Here is a 21,058-nt window from a genome sequence, read left to right as displayed (position 1 = left end):
AAATATTTGTATTGTTTTTATTATGTTACACATGTTACCGTGTTTGTCATTACCAGCCCAAATAGACATTAACGTTATCTAAGACAACGTAAATTTTGCCGCTCACCTGAGACATGAATCGGCTCGATTGGATTGTACGACGGCTGTCACATCCTTCAAACCCACGACTGTTTCGCGACAGAAATAGGCAGGACGGTGCTAACTAGATTTATGGGCTGACACCAAAGCCCACAATACGCCGTCTCCGCGGATCTTCTCAGTGGGTCGCGTTTCCGATGCGGCGGTAGATTCTGCGAAGCACTGCTCTTGTTAGGGCCAGTGTTAGCAACATTCCGGTTTGAGCCCCATGAGCTCACCTATATGTTAGGGCGAAATAGCTTCTCAAGGCTATCAGCATAGGTAGGAAGAAAAAAAAAACGGCCTAGTCATGCAAATCCAGTTGTCCATCCGTTTGATGGCCTGCTTCGTGAACTTCGCAACTGACACTCTTATGATTTGAACTATTTTGAACCGCCTATTGTCTAATCATTAATTGGTAATTAATTGTCCACTTGGCCTTATGATAATGACTCTCTCATCCGCGATGTATTCACTTAATTATAGGCAATTTCGTCTGCGGTGGTCATCTGTGAACTTTATTTACTCAACATATGTGTTGAAAAAGGAGATTTTGTATTGAGGACACCCGGTTAAAGATTTTTGCTATATAAGAAAGTGTGTGAAAATAGAAAAAAATTATAGACCACTTTATTGAAATATTTAATCAATTATACTAAGTACTTAGGAATATATTAGACATCTAATAAGAAAATAAATCTCACAATAATTATAACATGGTTTGGCATAAAACAATATTATGTATTTAAACATTTTAAAATTTCTTTAATAAATCCAACAACATTAATAACTCATGGCCTAAATAAATATACAAATCACTTTTGCTATTTCGAACTTAATTAAGGAGATCAACAATTAAAATCAGGTAACGAAATAGTTTAAATGGATCGTTTCTCTTAAAAATTATACATAAATAAATAATAAAAAATTTGGAAAAACACCCAAGGTAACCTTAGACCCTCTTATAGCCAATTTAACCAGTCACCTTTATTACTTTTTAATAAACCAAATAATATTAATAAACATAGTTGTAAATTGAGAAGTTATTCATTCTTTAATTTTAAAGTCATTTTTAAAACACACACTTATTATTCGTAGTACTTTTTTATGTTTTTACTCATGAAAATTTCAAAATATTCGCCCGTAGGTGTTCAAAACAAAAATTAGAAATACCAACTTTGTTTGTACAATTAAAGTTAATGTTTTATATAGGCAAAAGGTTACAAAATATACCATTCGACTTGTAATAAAATTAAAATTCTAATGTTAATTTTTCAGTTTTCAAGAATGCCGTCTTTAAAACTAAAACAATAGGTACAATACCTACACGCTCGAAATTGGAGCAAGTTATTTAAATGTACTTGAATAGAGATTAGTACTTGTGCAGTTTATTAATTTTCATGTGAATAACGTTCACGATTTTAGTACTAAGCGGACTATTGGCATTTTTTTACTGTGTTTGTATACAGATGACCCACATGACATCGAGCGGTTATCGTTGAAAAAGAAACATTAGCATTGCCTATATCCTATTAATCAGTTTGAGGTGATAAAATTTGAATCAATAATAATACATTACTAGTGAGTCTTGATATAACTGTACCTTTTTTGATGGGTGTAGATTGATGTCAGGTTGCCTATTATGCCTATATAAATATTCAGAATGTATTTGCCTAATTCGCAACCTAAAGTATTCTTTTTTTTGATATTAATATCAAATTTAATCGAATCAGCGGACTAAAAACATACGAAATATTAAAGTTATCATTATAACAATATCAACTATATTTAATACAAAACACCAACGCGACTATGCGATATGATTCCCAAAAATACACCATTCTTTTTTTTTATCACAGCCCTTAAATTTAGCATGTTAAATTTAATATAAATAGTTTTTTTTTCACTATACAAGTGCATATAACGTCACCAGCTATAGACTACGTAAGTACTTATTTTTCGTGAGTACCGGGCCGTAGTCAGGGTACAGAGTTCAAGGACATGACGCACACAGGCCCTTGCTTTGCGACAGACAACTCTGAGTAAGTAGTACAAATAAAATACCTACTTGGTCCAAATAAAAGTCAAGGTAAATATCCAAGGTAACTTGATTTTCGAGCTTGGCTCTAGCTAGCTACTTTGTAAATATCATTGTAAAATCTCTTCAGCCGATACATTACATCATTTTGTTGTTCGTTTTCAATTTAATCAAGTTTGTGCTAAAGAATATATCACTGATAGATGAACTGTGCGTCTACGACATATCAACTTACAGCTATTCGAAATTGTAATTTATGTATTAAAGAATCCAAATTGAACAGACACGTACAGAGTAGCAAGAATCTTGAATGCGCGTAAAAAAATCTGATCTATTACTTAAATCTATTATCACCTATAAATTTATAATGAGCTATCATGATAGTTGACACATGAAATGATAGAATTGGTCAAAATTAACCGGTTCTAGGATATTCTCGTGGTCGGATCTATCCAAGAGTTCTGGATTGCGCTTCAGGAAGTTTCGCACCCAATCTTCTCCGGCCATTCGGCTGTTTACATCGAAGGGATGGTTTAGATGGTTGTCTTCGGCGTATTGAAAAGCCAGTTCTCTGATGTCCCTTCGGGAGACTCCCATAAAGTACTTTTCCATACTTTTGATATAGCCAACTAAGTCTTTCTCTTGACTATCAGTGAACACCCTTCTGTAGTGCCCCATTAGCGGCTTGGGTTCGTCTGGTTGCTGATACCGTATCTTGCTGGCGCGTCGCTGGAGAGTAGACCGCGGTATATGGTAGGTCCTTGACGCCAACTTGTAACCCATCTTACCTGAGACGACGGCGGCGACAGCCTTTGCCATATCTTCTTCATTCCAGGACTGACGGCCGCTCATTCTTTCGTATTTTCTGACCATACTTATCTGAAATTCCAAACGGGAAAGCTTAAATTAACCCTTACTAATAAACATTATAATATCAATATGGTTTTAAGTTGGTAAAAAAATTTACCATCTGCTTCATTTGAGTTAAATTAGTCATCGAAACGTGTCAAGGAGACAAAGTCGGAATGACAAGCGCAAAGAGATATATTTTTGACGTTTTGCCACAAACGTATTTAATTTTAAAACAATTAAAAGAGGAACATATACATAGCTAGTTGGTGTTCCGACATGTTTGAATTCTCGGCGAAGGGTAACCGCAGTCTTACCGGTTCTGTGAACCGCGATCAATGCCAACACGAGGTGAAAAAAAAAACATTTATTATTAAACTAGTAGGTTATAATGGTCAAATTAAAATATTATTCAAAGTTATCATCTTGAAATAGTCAATTGTTAGGAATGACACAATCGTGTTTTCGTTTATTTTGCATTCACTTAGCGTTCATATCTTAATGTTGTTCGGTGTTACGCTAAAATAATTTAAGTTGTATTAATTGCTCAAAACATGCATTTGTAAATTGGTACATTAACGAAATGTTAAACGTAATAGTCTTATTTATAAGTACCATAAAACTTTGATAGAAACATGATCTTTTGATATCTCAAACAAATAAGTATGCTAATATATTAATTCATAAAATTTAAATTCGATCACGGTGATCGCGAGTAACTATATTGTATCCGTAAACAAGCTTCGACCGTAACGGAGACAAGTTTGGGACTGTAAAAGTGGTCTACATATTGAAATCACTTTTAGTTTCGAAATGGGCAGTACTTTTATAACAGAACTGACCTTACAGTTACTTTACGATATCTCGAGTCTCTGTATGCGAGTACTCAGTTTCAAGTTTACACCACGGATAATTACATAAACATTTATTTATTTATTTATTGAAATAATATTAACAAAATAACGCGTTGTTTACGTGTGTTCAAATATGTCGTTGACGGCGAGCCCCTTGACGTAATGCGTAAGTACATTCTGTTTATAGGTGGCAGCCAGCGACGCTGGCATAGCTGATAGCGAAACGACACGCGATAAAGTATGGCGTGTTTTTCCAATGCGATAAACTCGTGGAAGCGGTAAGGCCCCTTGTTAGCTTATAAATCAAACAATTATTTGTCGAAATGTTCTTCGTTGATTGTAAATAAAACGCTTTTTTACTACATATATTGTTAATGATCGCAACCATTTGTTTTGTGCCTAATTCGATACGTCAGTTTCACGGTGTTAAACGGGAAATACCTCTCAACAGTGGTCGACCGTCCTTGATTGACCGAGTCATGTTTTTATCTATCAAAAAAAGAAGAATGTCGTCAACGGTCAGCTGTTTGTGTTAATTCCAAAAGCGTGTATCAACAAGACTTCGGACTAAGTAACATTTTGCTATGCGAGCGTATGCATTCAAATCGAATTCATTGCTCGTTTGACGTGGCCTTGTTCGTTGCGAGGTCGACCCGTGTAGCAATGTAAAGCCAACAACGTCACGGCGTAGTTGGATTGCGACAAAATCTGAGGAAAACGTAGTAGCGGCGCGAGTACGGCGTGAGTCGAGGTTACTTTGACGCGTGACTTGCAAGGTCCCCGCTGCATTGCCCGATGCTCCAAGGTTGGTTCACTTCTCTAATCTGTACCGAAGTACCGAAACAAATTAGAATCAAAAATGAAGACGTGAAATAATAATGATGTTTAATTCGCCTCGATGTAGTTTTGTTACTATGCAAGTGAGTACCTGAGTTGTGATCGCTATGTGCAATAATAGAAGTGAAATCTGCAATAAACTACGTACAACAGTGCATCGTTGCAATTTTAGATAAGAATAATCAAGTATTTGTACGATGCCAAACAGAGCGTAAGTAGGTAGACGGGTACTCACGAGTATTGATGCGGTGGAGACGTCAACGGCGACGCGGCGGTGGAGGCGAGTAGGCGGAGGCGGCTGGTGGCTGGGTACGTGCAGGCTCTAGGTAGCGTGCGGCCGGGCTGACGGCGCGCGCGACACTGGCGCGGGGCCCGTCTTGCCCCGCCGCCGGCCCTGGCGCGCTGACGTCACCTGGCCCAGGGCCCGGCTGCCTCGACTATTTTTGTCCACAACTAATTATCTAGATCCTGCCTTTGTTCGGTCAGTGGCTACTGTATAAACCTGGGTTTTATCTCACAGCTCGCCACTAGTTGCACTCTTTATTAATTTACACATAATATACACTTGCGTCACAAATTCGTGTTTTTGTTGTCAAGCGACGTCCTATCTACTTTGAGTTATTGCACTCTGGTTTCAATCCACGAGAATTTAATTATAATTAATTAGATTAACTAAGTAACATGTTAATTTACTAATATTATTATGTATTTGAATTTTAATTACATTGACATTTTGCATATTCTGATTAGGGCTTTCGGCTGTAGTTCGAATCAAATTTGGTAGTCATAACAAATTTTGACTTTTAAGAAGTGTTCAAAGACCTTTTTCCAAAAATAAATTTTATGGAACCATACATGCACATTTTGGAATCTACAACATTATTATATTCGAATTTTAATTTAACATTAGAATTTATGAGATTTGAAAATAACTTTATATTATGTATTTCATAGCATATGAAAGAGTTCATTGACGGGAAAATGCACTTTCTTTTTCTTTTCAGACCGCCGCGTCTGGATGAGAGCATTGACTGGTAAAGGGACATTGGGCATACATTGGCTTTCACTCAGTCGTGGAACGCATTACTTTGGTTGTATTTCAAGAACGTGTTCGCATTTTACCCAAGCGAATGCTGTCTACCATGACAGAGAGCAAAAGCTAGAAAGCATTCGCAAAATGAAGATAATCGTAACTTTTTAATATCTGATTGTTTTGCATGTCAAATGAATACTACGTATCGTATTAATGATTGAATTATTGCAACGTATAACTAACATTGTCCAATATTGATTAAAAATAATTAATTTATATCATATGCTAATTCAGTGATGCAGTTAACAGAGTGATTTAATGAAATTAATTCCAAAAAGTGTCCAAATACGTCATACGTCCCAATGTACTCGAAGAAAACAGTGACCAACATTTTCGCTTTTAAAAGTAATTTCAGTCATCATTACGTTTTTGCCAATAGTTGAACGAAAGCCAAACGCTAGTGTGCTTAACAAAGGAAATATGGCCCGGGAGATGTGGCCAGTGTTCAAATGAGTCACTCTGGGTCACTCCGGTCTGTCCGCGTACACAGTGCTCGTCGAAACGGGACAAAGTTCAAATAATGCAAACCCAAATGGTTTGGTTATGTCATTTATAATGTAGCTACTTGTTGCGAATCGATTAATACTCGATACATTAATAATAATGTCCACTTAATCGATTCTGATGCTAGCGAGTCCATTAATCGTCGATGTGGACATTATTTACAAAAGATTTATTAGATTACTGTTGATTTAAATAATATAGAAAGAACAGTCAATATAAAGCTTAGAAGTACTTCTGCCAAATAAAATTTGAAACACATTGTAGATGTTGTCTTCTCACGTAACAAAAGGCCAGAGATTATAATTGTTAGGAAACACGAGCTGGGCTAGGTTTACCACATCGCCTATTGATTGAATGACTAATAGAAATAAAAAGCCGTATTAAACTTAAGTAACCTTTATATTTTTATCCTCTCAAAACGATGATGATCAATCAATGAATCAGTATCTTATTAAAAATTGAAAATAAGAAAAAAACAATCAAAAATCATTGAATTTGAAGATGAAAAAGAAGATGCATGTGACTAGGAGATGTAAGGAAATGGTAGTGGAAGGTAGAGGGGGAAGAGGTCGACGGAAGAAGACATGGATGGAGTGTATGAATGACGATATGAGAGAGAGAGGAGTGAGTGTTGAGATGACAGCTGATGGAACGGAAGAGAAAAGTTAGCTGTACTGACCCCACCTAGTGGTTTAAGGTGGAGAAAAATAAGAAGAAGATTAAAATTTAATTTAAGTGCAATGTGTACTTCACTAGAGTTACGTGAGCAAACAAATGGGCAGTATTGTACTAAAAAATGAGGTGGATAATTTGCACAGGATTGCACAAGTCAATCAATATTTTTGCGAATTATCTATTTCTTTATTTTAAGTTAGTAGGACATATAAGAACATAAACAGTTTTTTTGGTGTTTGATACGAAGAATATTCGAGTCTCTACTTCGAAAGTTGTTTGAGATTTTTGTATCAAACATATTATTGTTTTAAAATGGAAAATAACAGAATGTACTTAATTCTACAATTATAATTGTTGGACTATGTTTATATACTAAAGGAGAGCTAAAGTATTGTTTTTCTCTCATATTGGGAGATGACAGATTCGAGAATAGTCCGTAGTATTATGGTTGTATATAGGGAGAAAAGGCTCACGGAACATCTGAAGATGTGTTACATTGTAATAGCCGCTTAATAGTCTTCCAGCGTCAGAATATGAAAATATGGTTTAAATATGTGTATATTATAAGTAAAAAAATGAACAGACTTTTGAAGCCAATTATTTTGTGTTCGAGTTCTTAGCAGGAGCTGTTCAAACGTTGAGTAACAAAATAATAAGTTGATGTTTGCAATTGTTTGATCGAACAGGAGTAAACAGGCTTGTTTACAATAGAGTTTACCAAGTTTACATAGAAATATTCATTTTTTTTCGTTCAATATACATACATAGAAGGAAAGAGACCCCGCGGCCGATTACCTAGCCGTTGGTGTGACCAAATAACCGCTCTAACTGGGTTGCCAGTCGTAACCGCATTCGAGAAGCTGAGGACCGGACGAGATGGAAACAGCTCACGAGACAGGGTCAAGTTTCAGGGACACGACCTTCAGCAATGAAGAAAGCGACGAAGAAGAAGAATACATACATACTAGGTGATCCGGCCAACGTTGTTTTGCCATATAATTTATTTCTAGGAAAGATAAATAATCTAAATACCGACTGCAGCGCCATCTGCCGGGCTGATTTGTGAATCTAAACCATCCAGGGCGCTACCCAAACTTATACAAAAAAAATCGTTCAAATCGGTCCAGCCGTTTAGGAGGAGTTCAGTGACAAACACACGCACAAAAGAAATACATATATAAAGATACACATTGGTATGTATATATATTTCAAACTAGAGTCAAACTTATTATTAATACGAGTGTGCTCCATCGTATTTCCCATTTAGTGTTTATTTGACGACTCATTCAACCAATAAGGCCGAATAACAAATTTCCCATGACGAACACAACACACAACTTCACTACATAGTATAAAACAAAGTCGCTTTCTCTGTCCCTCTAGCCCTATGTATGCTTAAATCTTTAAAACTACGCAACGGATTTTGATGCGGTTTTTTTAATAGATAGAGTGATTGAAGAGGAAGGTTTATATATATAAGAACATCTATAAAATAGAGGAGAAATCAATAATAAATTACAGTTTCCGAGGGCGGGTCGCTAGTTTCAAATAAAAATGTTTATTTTAAATCGATTACTTTACACTCGCCGTCATATCGTGAATGGGAATTGTGAACCCATATCGTTTAGTGAATCGAGTCACCGGTAATGATTTTCTTTGTTCCCTGACCGCACGTTTTGTTTTGTTATCGACATGTTCGTGTCAGTACATCAATATACTCGTACGTAGATAAGATTGCGAGTACATGTCTGGAGGTACTCTACAAGGTGAAATATGAACCAACAACGCACAAAAGAATTTGCCGGTATGATACAAGAATGATTTTTTGGAATGCCTATATAAATATTTTTGCTTGTTTTCAATCCTCTGCATAGAGTTCTTGATGCCTTGAATATAGAAACATATTGAGGGAGTGATATTTCATTATTTCCCTAATGTGGTAACTTTATTCTATTGACTATTGTTGGTAATGGCCAAAATATAATTTATTGTTTTATACGTAAATTTATGAACTTTTAATGTACTTTCAAAAAGATATGTAACAGACCCGTACCTTATGTACTCACTGCAGTACCCACAGCAGTTAGTGTTAATACTGTTAAGTGGCCACTGTCAAGAACTTTGAGTGTGCAGTAAGAAATACGGATCAATTTTAGTTGACAAAACTTTGATATTGTTGGTTTGTCTTGAACAAAAACAACACAGGTTATCAGGAGGCTATCATAATTAAAAATAAAAATACTAAAATAATTCTTTTTTTTATAGCGAATGTACAGTTAGGTGAGTTTCTTTAAAATCTTTTTCTTGTTAAATTTGAATTATAATACTTTTTTTTTATTGCCCTTGTAGGCAGACGAGCATACGGCTCACCTGATGGTGAGTGGTTACCGTCGCCCATGGACTTCAGCAACGCCAGGGGCAGAGCCAAGCCACTGCCTACCGATTTTATTATTATTTGTCTGTGAAGTGTAAAATTAAAGGTAAGTACCCTTTTCTGACAACAATTTCACCAATACGTTTTGCTCAAAATACAACACATATTTTGATAACATTCTCTCTGAAAACAAGTTCACAACAGATAAGGCCTTTACTTGCGTTTTGTATTTCTTGAATGATAATCATACAATATCTTTTACGGCAAACCAATTTTATTATGATATTATCCTGAAATAACAGAGTTCCTTTGGTAGTTTTCAGACTGATGGGAGCTAGAGTAAAAATGTATAACATTCTAATAAATCAAACCAAAATATATCTTTCCGATGGAGTTTTATTATAATATAAATAAGTACATTATTCATTTATATCAGAGAGATTAAAGTTATTTCATCTCTACCAATAACATAGAATTTAGAGAAAACTTACGCTGTACGTGCATTGTTGATTGACGTAGATTTTCCCAGTAATAACAAGGTTATTGGCACAAAAGCCATAGTGAAAACAGCAACGTAATCAGCATTGATGCGTTTGCAAATTGCTGACAATTCAATTATAAGAAGGTTAGTACTTCTTAATGCGACGACAATTTTAATTTTAAGTTAAACAAAACAATATTACTTGGGACCTTAAATCAGTTTTATTTGTATTGCATATAAGCTATTCCACCCTTCAGACCGAAATCCCTGACTGCTTCGATGCGTCATACGAACAGTAGTAATACAAAATTTAAAAAAATCAGAATTCGACACAATTCTGCTCCACAATTTATGAGTAATTTGACAAGCAAAGCATCGAGTAAAAAAGTTTAAGCCTTATAAAACACTAGCTTTTTTTTATTTATTGCTTAGATGGGTGGACGAGCTCATAGCCCAACTGTTTTTTTTTTTTTTGTTGCCTTTCTAGGCAGACGAGCATACGGCCCACCTGATGGTAAGTGGTCACCGTCGCTCATGGACGTCAGCAATGCCAGGGGCAGAGCCAAGCCGCTGCCTACCATAAAGAACTCTCCGCAAGCCTCGTTTCTCTGTGTTAAGTAGTTACTGGAGCCCATAGACATCTACGACGTAAATGCGCCACCCACCTTGAGATAGCAGTCCTAAGGTCTCAGTATAGTTACAACGGCTGCCCCACCCTTCAAACAGAAACGCATTTCGGCTTCACGGCAGAAATAGGCGGGGTGGTGGTACGTACCCGTGCGGACTCACAAGACGTCCTAGTGTTAGAGCTAAAGGCGTCTAATGTAAGAGCTATCGGATCTGATGAATCCGACGTGTCTAGGGCGTCGACGGCGACTGGCTTCTGCGTGATCAGGATTTGATGAGTCATGTGACGTCTACGGGATCGTTCAGCCTTAAAAAAACATACATATCTACTGCCTACTGAATTTCTCGCCGGGTCTTCTCAGTGGGTCGCGATTCCAAACCGGTGGTAGATTCTGCGAAGCACTGCTCTTGCTAGGAGTAGTGTTAAAAAATTCTCACAGTTTGAACCCGTGAGCTCACCTACCCGTCTGGGCGTAACTGCAATAGCCCCTTAGGCTACCAGCGAATATATAGAAAAAAAAAGGCCAGTCGCCATCAGGATAAGAGGAACTTGTGTCAGCGAATTCATTACCACAAATATGTTATTGTAATTACATCTAAATAATATCCTAATTGTTAAACCTAATGTCTAAATAATCATATATTATAACAGTTTATTTTCCCGTTTGTACATATTTTGTCGACGCACATCGATAAATAGCTTAGTTCAGTTATATTTATAAATCCAAACTTGTATCCAAGTACTGAAAACTATGTACATATATCTGAATTGTTTCCCGTCTGTCCAACGAGCTGGATTAGGTTTAGTGATTTAATAGGGCTTAGTGATTTAATAGCTATGGAGATTAGTAAGCACATACGCACAGATGTATGCTTACAATTTTTGTTACTAGAGGTCCCGCAGTAGTCGAAATTCGACTATAATTAATTGGAATTGTAAGTTTGTACACTATTATGATTGTATTTTATACTTCTATAATCACAAATTTCGCCAAGACTACACTATAAAAAATATTAACAAAGACAAACAATATTTAATCTCAATTTGACAACAGACGTCAAGAACAAAAGTTTGACAATAAATAGTATGCATGCGTGTGTGCGTCAAATACATGGTATGTAGTGTGTGTAATGTTTTCTTTATTGATTTAATGTATCTTTTATGCATTATTTAAAAAAAATATTAGCATTGTGCACTTCTTCTCTATATTCTCTATAAGTGTGGAAAATTTCATACTCCTCCGTCCACGCAATTTTCGTAAAAAGGGATACAAAGTTTTTGCTTCACGTATTAATATAGATATCGATGCTTAGCGACAGCTGGTGTCATCATCCTTAATATTATATACAGTGTAACACTTATCATTGAATGCGATGAAGAGTTCGACGTGCAGTCTAACTTGTCTAACTCATAGACACAACTAATTGAGTTTCTCGTCGTTTTTTCTCAGTGGGTTGCGATTTCAATCCGGTGGTACATTCAGCGAAGCACTGATCTGGCTTGGGCTAATGTTAGCAGGTCCTTCCAAACTGAGCCCGTGAGCTCTTTTACCAAGCCGTACGTAGATGGAATAGCGCCTTAAGACCGATTAGGTAGGGAAAAAATTACGATTTTTTATACCTAATTTTACACATAAAAATAGGTAGTGATAATCACACATCACTTTAGATTTTGCTGGTTTTGTAAACGACAAAGAGAAATAAGGGAGCGATGGAAAGAAGCAGACACAACAATACTAATTCGTTAAATATTTTTCAGGTTGCTTACGGGTTCAGTAAATTTATCGATGACAAGGGTTAACTCTTAATACTAAAGTAAATATAAAAGTTAATGTTCATTGTATACTTATTTGATCAATGTATTTATTTTATATTTAATTTTGCATACTGAAAAATAGAAAATTGAAAAATGAACAGAAAATGACATTTAAATAATATATATAATGACGAACTTCGTTTATTCATGAGTTTTCTCCTAGAAAACCACCAGTGGAGAAAAATTGGATTTATCTGCGGGGAAAATGCGTCTAATGTAAATGCTTACAGTAATGGTTGAAAAAAGTACTATTATCAAATACAATCATTAAGTTAACATAAGCAGATGCAAAGTATATATTTTAAAGACATTTTTATTTTTTATTATTGCTCATATGGGTGGACGAGCTCACAGCCCACCTGGTCTTAAGTGGTTACTGAAGCCCATAAACATCCACAACGTAAATGCGCCACCCATCTTGAGATATAAATTCTAAGGTCTCAGTATACTTACAACGGCTGCCCCGCCCTTCAAACCGAAACGTATTACTGCTTCACGGCAGAAACAGGCAGGGTGGTTGTACCTACCCGTGCGGACTCACAAGACGTCCTAGTGTTAGAGCTAAAGGCGTCTAATGTAAGAGCTATCGGATCTGATGAATCCGTCAGGACGTGTCTAGGGCGTCAACGGCGACTGGCTTCTGCGTGATCAGGATTTGATGAGTCATGTGACGTCTACGGGATCGTTCAGCCTTAAAAAAACATACATATCTACAATAGTTATGTGCAGTGTTGCCATTTCAGAAAAATACTATATTTTTTTCATTGCACACAATTCAAGTTCACCTGAGCGGAATCGTAGTTTCAAGGGAAGGTCGAGGGCGAGCGCTTGCTGCCTTCTCTTTACGATTTAGGTCCACGAAATGTAAAATTAGTCTACAAATATTATGTTACTTTATTTTCGATTCATTTATTATTTTACTTTACTGCTGTTTTGTTTTCGAGAATGCTTTCTTACATGCTGCTTCTTTTAAAATAAGAATACGCTGTTAGCCATAAATAAATGTGGCTTCGGGACAACCCTTCTCAAATTATACTAAAAGACCTCAGTCCATGAAGTTACAAGCACTCCTGACTAGGCGCGTCAACACCTCCGCCTCCACCATTCGCCCAATCATGATGTACGACCAACCCATGCGGTGGGCCCCGAAGGTCTAATACTTAGGCGTCACCCTCGACAGAGGGATGACATTCCGCCCCCACATAAAGACGGTACGCGACCGTGCCGCCTTCATACTAGGACGCCTCTATCCGATGATATGCAGGCGAAGTAAATTGTCCCTTAGAAATAAAGTGACACTCTACAAAACTTGCATACGCCCCGTCATGACCTATGCAAGTGTAGTGTTCGCTGACGCGGCCCGCACAAACTTAAAATCACTCTTCAATCCCGTTTTTGCAGGATAGCCGTCGGAGCCCCGTGGTTCGTCAGGAACGTCGACCTCCATGACGACCTGGACTTAGAGTCCACCAGTAAGTATATGCAGTCGGCGTCGATGCGATTCTTCTTATAGCTTCGATAAAGCGGCACGACACGAGAACCCTCTCATCGTGGCCGCCGGTAACTACATTCCCGATCCTGCGGACAGAATGGAAAGCAGTCGACGTCGCCCAAAACACGTCATCTCGGATCCCCCCGATCCACTAACGGTGCTTCTAGGTACTTCAAGCACCGGTCACCGTTCTCGTCGAACCCGTCGCTTGCGACGAAGAGCTCGACGAGTAAATTAACTCTCAGACACAGCCCACTGAGTTTCTCGCCGGATCTTCTCAGTGGGTCGCGTTTCCGAGCCGGTGGTAGATTCTGCGAAGCACGGCTCTTGCTAGGGTTCGTGTTAGCAAAGTCGTCAGGCTTGAGCCCCGTAAGCTCACCTACTAGTTAAGGCTACGCTGATATAGCCTGTCAAGGCTCTCAGCTTAAGTAGGAAAAAAAACAAAAAGTTACAAGCTATCATGCACATTCGAAGTCAAACTTCAAATTATTTGTTATCATAGTTAAACTTGGCGTAACTTAACTTGGAACACGCGCCGGCTGAAATCAATTTATTCTTTAAAATGTCCGTCATTGAAAATGTGGAAACATAAGAAATGAGTTAATGAAACAAAGTTACAGTCGCCAATTTAATTATCATATCAACGCTGAGCAGTGGTAATACGAATAGTTAATAACATCAATAAACCAAAATGTAAATAAAATGTTCAACAGAGTTCTTGAATGATTTATATACCTACTGTGTAGAATTTGCTCTGTAGATTTTGAATACGGAGTAGAGTTCATCCATACTACCTGGAGCCACTGCGTGTAGGATTACGATGAAAGGAAAGATCTTCCACCGAGCGGGTGATGTTGCTCGGTAGACCGACGGTCCGAATGTTGTTGTTCGGAACTTGTATATATGCAAGCCTATCTTGAAAACGTCGTAAGCAAGATTTAGGCATCTCAATTATCTTGCGTTGTATGATATCTACCCGCCACAGTGCGTTTCCAGAGATCAATTTTGCCACGTACGTACATTACGCTTTGGAATGAGTTCCCCTCCACGGTGTTTCCCGAGCGCTATGACATGTCCTTCTTCAAACGAGGCATGTGAAGAGTATTAAACGGTGGGCAGAGATTTGGCTCTGCCCCCGTCATTGCTGACGTCCATGAGTGTCAGTTGCAACTCACTATCAGGTGGGCCGTATACTCGTCTGCCAGCACGGGCAATAAAAAAATAAAGTTTTTATCCCTTTATTTTCAATCAGGAATGTGTGTTTGCCAGAAATGCCGTAATTTCTTCATTTATCTGCAACAGTTAGAATGCGTTAATATAAACTTTTACTTTCATACTACTCTCGTGAAGTTGAAGTCGTTTTAATTCCTAGATTCCTTAGGTTATTGCATTGATAGGTTAACGAGCTAATTGTCCACGTGTTGCTGAGTGGCTATTGGAGAAAATTGGAACTTAATTGGTGTCACCCACCTTGAGACATGAGGTCTGTTGAGTCACAATTGTATAGTATAACGGTTTTTCCACGGCAGGAATAAGATGGTAGAGGTCATTTTTACCTGTACAGAAGGTTGATAATTTCCATAACTCGTACAAAGAAAGACAATTTCGGAATACTTTCTGTCTGATCTGAGATTGTATATTACATACTTGTACCTAGTCATGTCATAAATTCTGTCACATGTTTAATGTCAAATAGTTGAAACAAGTTTATTTATTATGTAACCATTCATATACCAAAATGAACTTAACAAAACATAGATTCTTATGACACTAAAGTTTATTCAAAATGACCTCAGTGATTTTGAATACAGGCCTTCAATCTGCGCGGCCAGTCGTCTATCGCAGCACGAACGAGGTCCATGTCAATATCAGCGGCTGCCTTAATCAAGGATGTCTTGAGTGACTCCAAATTGGGATGAGGCTTTGAGCACGCCTTTTCCTCCAAGTGTTGCCATATCTTGTAATCTAACGGATTCAAATCTGGACTGGAGGAGGACCAGTCTTCGTGCCGGATGAAGTCAATGTCATGCGCCGCCAGCCAGTCTTGTGCGCTCTTCGGTCTATGAGCTGGCGCCGAATCTTGTTGGAATACCCAGTGCCTGTTATTGAACATGGTATGAGAAACAAGTTCCACAAGGTTCGTCAGGACTGTATTTTGATACACAACTGCATTCGTTTTTACACCTTTCTCACAATAATGTACCTCTGTTAAGCCCCAATAAGAAACTCCCAACCATAGCATGAGCGAGGATGGAAAATGACCTCGTTGGACACGCGGAATACGGTTGCTCGCTTCTTCACTACTGTGTGCGTACACCTTATCATTTTCTTTGTTGTAACTCTCTTCTACGGTAAAAATTTTTTCATCCGAAAAACGAATTTCCCGATATTTTTTTCCCGCGTACCGCTTCAACAAAGCGCGGCATCTCTTCAGTCTCAGGTCCATTAGACGAGCATTCAAACGATGTCCTGTTTTTCTTCGATATGCCCGAAGCCCTAAGTCTTCATTTAACACCCTTTTCACCGTGGTTCTGCTTAACCCCATCTGAAGTGCCAACAGTTTCTGCTTACGTTTGGGATTTCTTTGACTTCGCGCCTTCACAGCTTTTATCACTGCTGGAGTCCTAACAGACCGAGGGCGACCACTTCTTGACCTGTCATCTACACTAGTCTTCATTGTATCGTTTGATGGTACGATAAACGAATCTTTTGGTTATATTCAAATTTTTCAGTATGTTAAAAATTTGCATTGGCGCGTAACCGCAACGATGCAACGCAATAACTGCAACACGGTCTTCTTTAAGCGTCCACTCCATATTTAAAAAATGAGTAAAATTCTAAAAGTATACATTTTTAAATATTCCAATAAACTTTTTTCTGGCCAGCATTCTAAAAGAAAAGTTTTTACTGTGTGACAATACTTATGACCTGACTAGTTATTTTCGTAACTCTACAGTATGGTTAGAAAAAACATATGTAAGACTTGCAGACGTGCAGTATTTTTATTTTAACCTCTATTAGGTAAATACTTTAATCACGGCTCATCTAGTATTCAGTGATTACCATTTATAGGCATCATGAGGTCTATCTTGAGACTAAAGGTCAATTGCCATGAAAAGAAGTGGCACTATCCTTCAAACTGGTACATGAGTACTTCGAGTCTGGAATATTATGGACGGCGTATTATTATTATTATTTCTTATTTTTTATTTCTTAGCTGGATGGACGCGTTCACAGCCCACCTGATGTTAAGTGGTTACTGGAGCCCATAGACATCTACAACGTAAATGCGTCACCCACCTTGAGATATAAGTTCTAAGGCCTCAATATAGTTACAACGGCTGCCCCACCCTTCAAACAGAAACGCATTACTGCTTCACGGCAAAAATAGGCAGGGTGGTGATACCTATCCGTGCGGACTCACAAAGGTCCTACCACCAGTAATATTTGAAGTAGAATTAAGACTTGAGAGAAAAATCAGAAAAACAAAACACAGCTTGTCGTCATTAGCAACCACAATAATAATCAAACTGGTTTATGATTACTTCCTCATTTAATCCCGGTACGAGTATTAATTTTTTAATGTTTATTAGAGTTTGCTAACACTAGCCCTAACCAGAGCTGTGCCTCGCGGAATCTACCACCGAATCAGAATCGCGACCCACTGAGAAGATCCGGCGAAAAACTCAGTGTGCATATTACTGCAGGGTACCGACCATTGAACACCTTTTTTGATGATACGATTGATAATTCCAGGCGTCAAGGCAGACTATTGCTAACCTTAAATTATCTTAAATCTCGTTTAAATACGACATAGCGCAGCGAACGTCGCGGCGCCATGGTATGGGGCTTATTCCAGAATTTGATAGCACGGCTTAGAAATGACCTCAGGTTACAATGCTAATAATAAAAATGTGGGTGGTAGTGGATGGTTGCAATAAAACAACTTCAAACACGTGTCGAAATCCGTTCATATTCCGCAATTTATTTTCATTGCAAAGACAATTAAATCAAACTACTAAAGTCCGTCAAGATCAGTACCGTTTTAAGAAATAAAGGAATTAATTTGACCGTGTCAATTTGAAATAGTCGGTAATTTTTTGAACAATTATAACAAGGGATGCTTTAACATTTATGACACCCGCCATCAAAATGACAGTAGTGAGCTGCCATCAAGACTTAACTCAAGAAAAATAATAATTTTTTGACAATCAAATTTAATACGCCTCCACTATTCATATTTATCAAGTCGCGTTATTAAACCGCTATTTCAGAGAGTCTACATTCTGTTGCTCAACGGATTGATAACCATACGGCAGATATGTCACGTGTGTATTTACATACAACGTTTTGTAACTAAAGGACGTGAGTTTCGTTACAGTCGTGTGTTCTCAGCTGATGAATTATTTCTTAGCATCATAATATGCTCAGATGTTTATTTTTGTTTTCGTTATGCAGTACAAGGCAAGGACATAGTATTGTTCGTTCATTATTTCTTGTTGATAACAAATGCCTATTAGGTTTGTTATTGCTTGGAACCGGTAACGTCACTTATTTCCGCGTTTCAGGTTTTTTTTTTGTGTTTTGATATTCCGCCATTTTGCCATCTTCCTCGGCGTTCGTTTTGATTTTGAGGCTCCAATATGTAACAAAAGTTTATAATTTAGAATTTCATAATTAAGGCAATAGATATTTACTAACTGTAGCTCTTAATTAAAAAATACGGGCACCTATACGATCCTAGATTCCTTGAATTGTCGCTACCACTCACCGTACTAGTATTGTACCTATGCCCATATTTGCACTTTATTTTCTTAACGTTTTAAAGATTTTTTTTATTAATTTCCATCGATGGCTGATCTATAACACCAATTGCTTTTAAGATCTAAAACAAAAAGGCATCATGTAAATAATGAAATAACTACTGAACAACATATCTCACTATGGCTGGCACTACATTGCTTGACAATGACAATAATTCTTTTAATTATTAAGCAGAATATTTATAACATAAACATACAATATTTTACACAAATCAATACTTTATTTAAAAACTATAATAAACAGTTATCCTTTTTTTCACCCGATTTACGAACAACGTTTACGTCTTAGCGACATCTATTGACGGGCAGAAGAAGCATGAAGAATTCCGAGCTATTGTCCCAAGTATCGTTATTGTAGGTACTATAATTCGCTAAGAATTATTTATTCGTGTTTATTTATAGGTCTTTTAGTGTTCTTTGTATGTAAAAAATATATAAGTACCAAATAATTAGCTGTGAGTGAAGATGCAAGCTTTATGAAATTGTTACGATCGTTTTGCAAGCCAATTTACGATGACCTCTAACGGATGAATCTATTAAATTATTGAAATAAAACAAAAAATAATAATAATTGGTAGGATATTATATTCTATAGTTTTTCTGTATGATAATTTCAAACACATAAAATGTTTATTAGTTTTTATTATTATTTTAAGTTAAACTCCAATGTGTTGCTTTGTAGGTACAACAAGGAAACTACATTTATAGTCTATTTTTTTTTGTAACTTAGTTTCATAATTTTAAATAGAATTCAATTTCACAACCCTTTTTAATTCACTGAAAGCGATATTTCTTCATCTCCGTCACCGCGACGCGATTAAAATTCCACAATAAGTACCTCTGAACTTCTTTTACGCGAACTTCTGTTCCCTTAGCACAAGCGCGGCAAAATTCACATTAAAGAAAGTACACTTTTTCAACACATACGTGAAATAAGAAGGAGCCTAGAGTAAATAGGCCCACTGAGTTTCTTGCCGGATCTTCTCAGTTGGTCGCGTTTTCGATCCGGTGGTAGATTCTGCGAAGCACTGCTCTTGCCAGGGCCAGTGTTAGGGACATTCCCGGTTTGAGCCCCGTAAGCTCACCTACACGTCACGGCGAAGCTGAAATAGCCTCTCAAGGCTATCAGCATAGGTAGGATAAAAAAATTAATTTAAGTAAATAGTAGTCCACTAACGTAACGGTGAGCTAAGAGATATCATATGAGAAATTCACGCTGTGTGTACTTTATCTATACACATTTTACTATGGCCGACCTTTTGAAAATTTCCAAGGTGACATAATTAGTTCATAACGATATTACTTAAAAAAAAAAGATTTTGAAAATCCCTCAACTACCTATGTACAACTATTTCTCCAGACAGCTTGATTTTGGTTTATATGATCAATAGTTGTATACAGATAATACAGATTTAATACCGAGAAAAACTACTCGGAAGATTAAGAGTGTTTTTTTTTTGTGACAGCGTGTTGGGTATCACCACAGCTATTTCTTCGACAGAGTCATATGTTTCATTTAAAGAGTATGTTAGCTGTTATTTTGAAGCAATTGGGCCGAAGCAATCTCATGTATTAAGCAGGCATTCACGTTGCGATATTTATGGACTCCAATAATGTTTTGACACTAGGTGGGCCGTGAATGGTTCTAACCATGTGAACCTTATGGTAGCATTCCGATGTTGGCGACCGCGACCGACGACTGCGACAGGCGACCGCGATCGGGTCGCGCGACTTACTGCTTAGTATGAATTTATATGGAATTTATATGAAGAGTGTTAAGCGGTAGGCAGCGGCTTGGCTCTGCCCCTGGCATTTCTGAAGTCCATGGGCGACGGTAACCACTCACCATCAGGTGGGCCGTATGCTTGTCTGCCTACGAGGGCAATAAAAAAAAAACCTTAAACAACGCAAGCGACCCGGTCGCGCGACTTGTGGGCGTGACTAGCAAGCGACCGTGGTCGCGCGACGCTACTGCTTCTGGAGCAGGGCCGGCGCGCGACCCGCCACGTTGTACGTCAAAATGGCGTCATTTTTCACACATGATGACGAATTATTAATAGATGTAGGGTCTAAAACCCACCTATATACGATTCGACACTCCGCTCATATCGAGATAGTGTTATTCGAGACAATATTTATGAAGAAATAGGCAAAAGTCTTGTTTCTGAAAGCAAGGCAAACAAAATTTGTGTATCATCTGTATAGCTCATTGCCTAATTGCGGACAAATTGTCCGACATAATTGTACTGAGCACTAGAACACAACTATATACAATAAAAACTGCGGGCAGACTGGGCGTCGCCGCGTCGGTCGCGGTCGCTGACATTGGAATACTACCTTTAGAGTCATACTCGCGAACAAGTTCAAACAAAAATAATCTTTTTTTACTTTTATATTATTCTTCTGTCTGAGATATCTCGTATCCTAAGCATGTTTGTATATCCAAGATAATAATAGTTATGAAATCTTCTTTTGTTC

General features: G+C 37.6%; 1 protein-coding gene and 1 long non-coding RNA gene across 3 annotated transcripts; one reads left to right on the top strand and one right to left on the bottom strand.

Moving 5' to 3' along the window:
• Positions 1 to 740: 740 nt before the first annotated feature.
• Positions 741 to 5,216, bottom strand: LOC114246004 (uncharacterized). Of its 2 annotated transcripts, none has more exons than XM_028178368.2 (2): positions 4,931 to 5,216; positions 741 to 3,034 (listed from the first exon to the last, which is right to left on the bottom strand). In XM_028178368.2, exon 2 carries the CDS (start codon positions 3,026 to 3,028, stop codon positions 2,531 to 2,533), a length of 498 nt encoding a protein of 165 aa, XP_028034169.1. In that variant the 5' UTR covers positions 3,029 to 3,034; positions 4,931 to 5,216; the 3' UTR covers positions 741 to 2,530. The 2 variants fall into 2 exon arrangements, with proteins under 2 accessions (XP_028034169.1, XP_089583243.1); XM_089727117.1 differs by lacking the exon at positions 4,931 to 5,216 and adding an exon at positions 4,300 to 4,430.
• Positions 3,884 to 7,551, top strand: LOC149503190 (uncharacterized). Its single transcript, XR_016323019.1, has 2 exons — positions 3,884 to 4,024; positions 5,700 to 7,551. It is a non-coding gene; the product is annotated as an uncharacterized LOC149503190 (long non-coding RNA).
• Positions 7,552 to 21,058: the final 13,507 nt, after the last annotated feature.

This window comes from Bombyx mandarina, chromosome 04 (genome assembly GCF_030267445.1).
Source record: "Bombyx mandarina strain Sakado chromosome 04, ASM3026744v2".
Lineage (NCBI taxonomy): Eukaryota > Metazoa > Arthropoda > Insecta > Lepidoptera > Bombycidae > Bombyx > Bombyx mandarina.
This window is presented reverse-complemented; position numbering and strand designations above follow the sequence as displayed.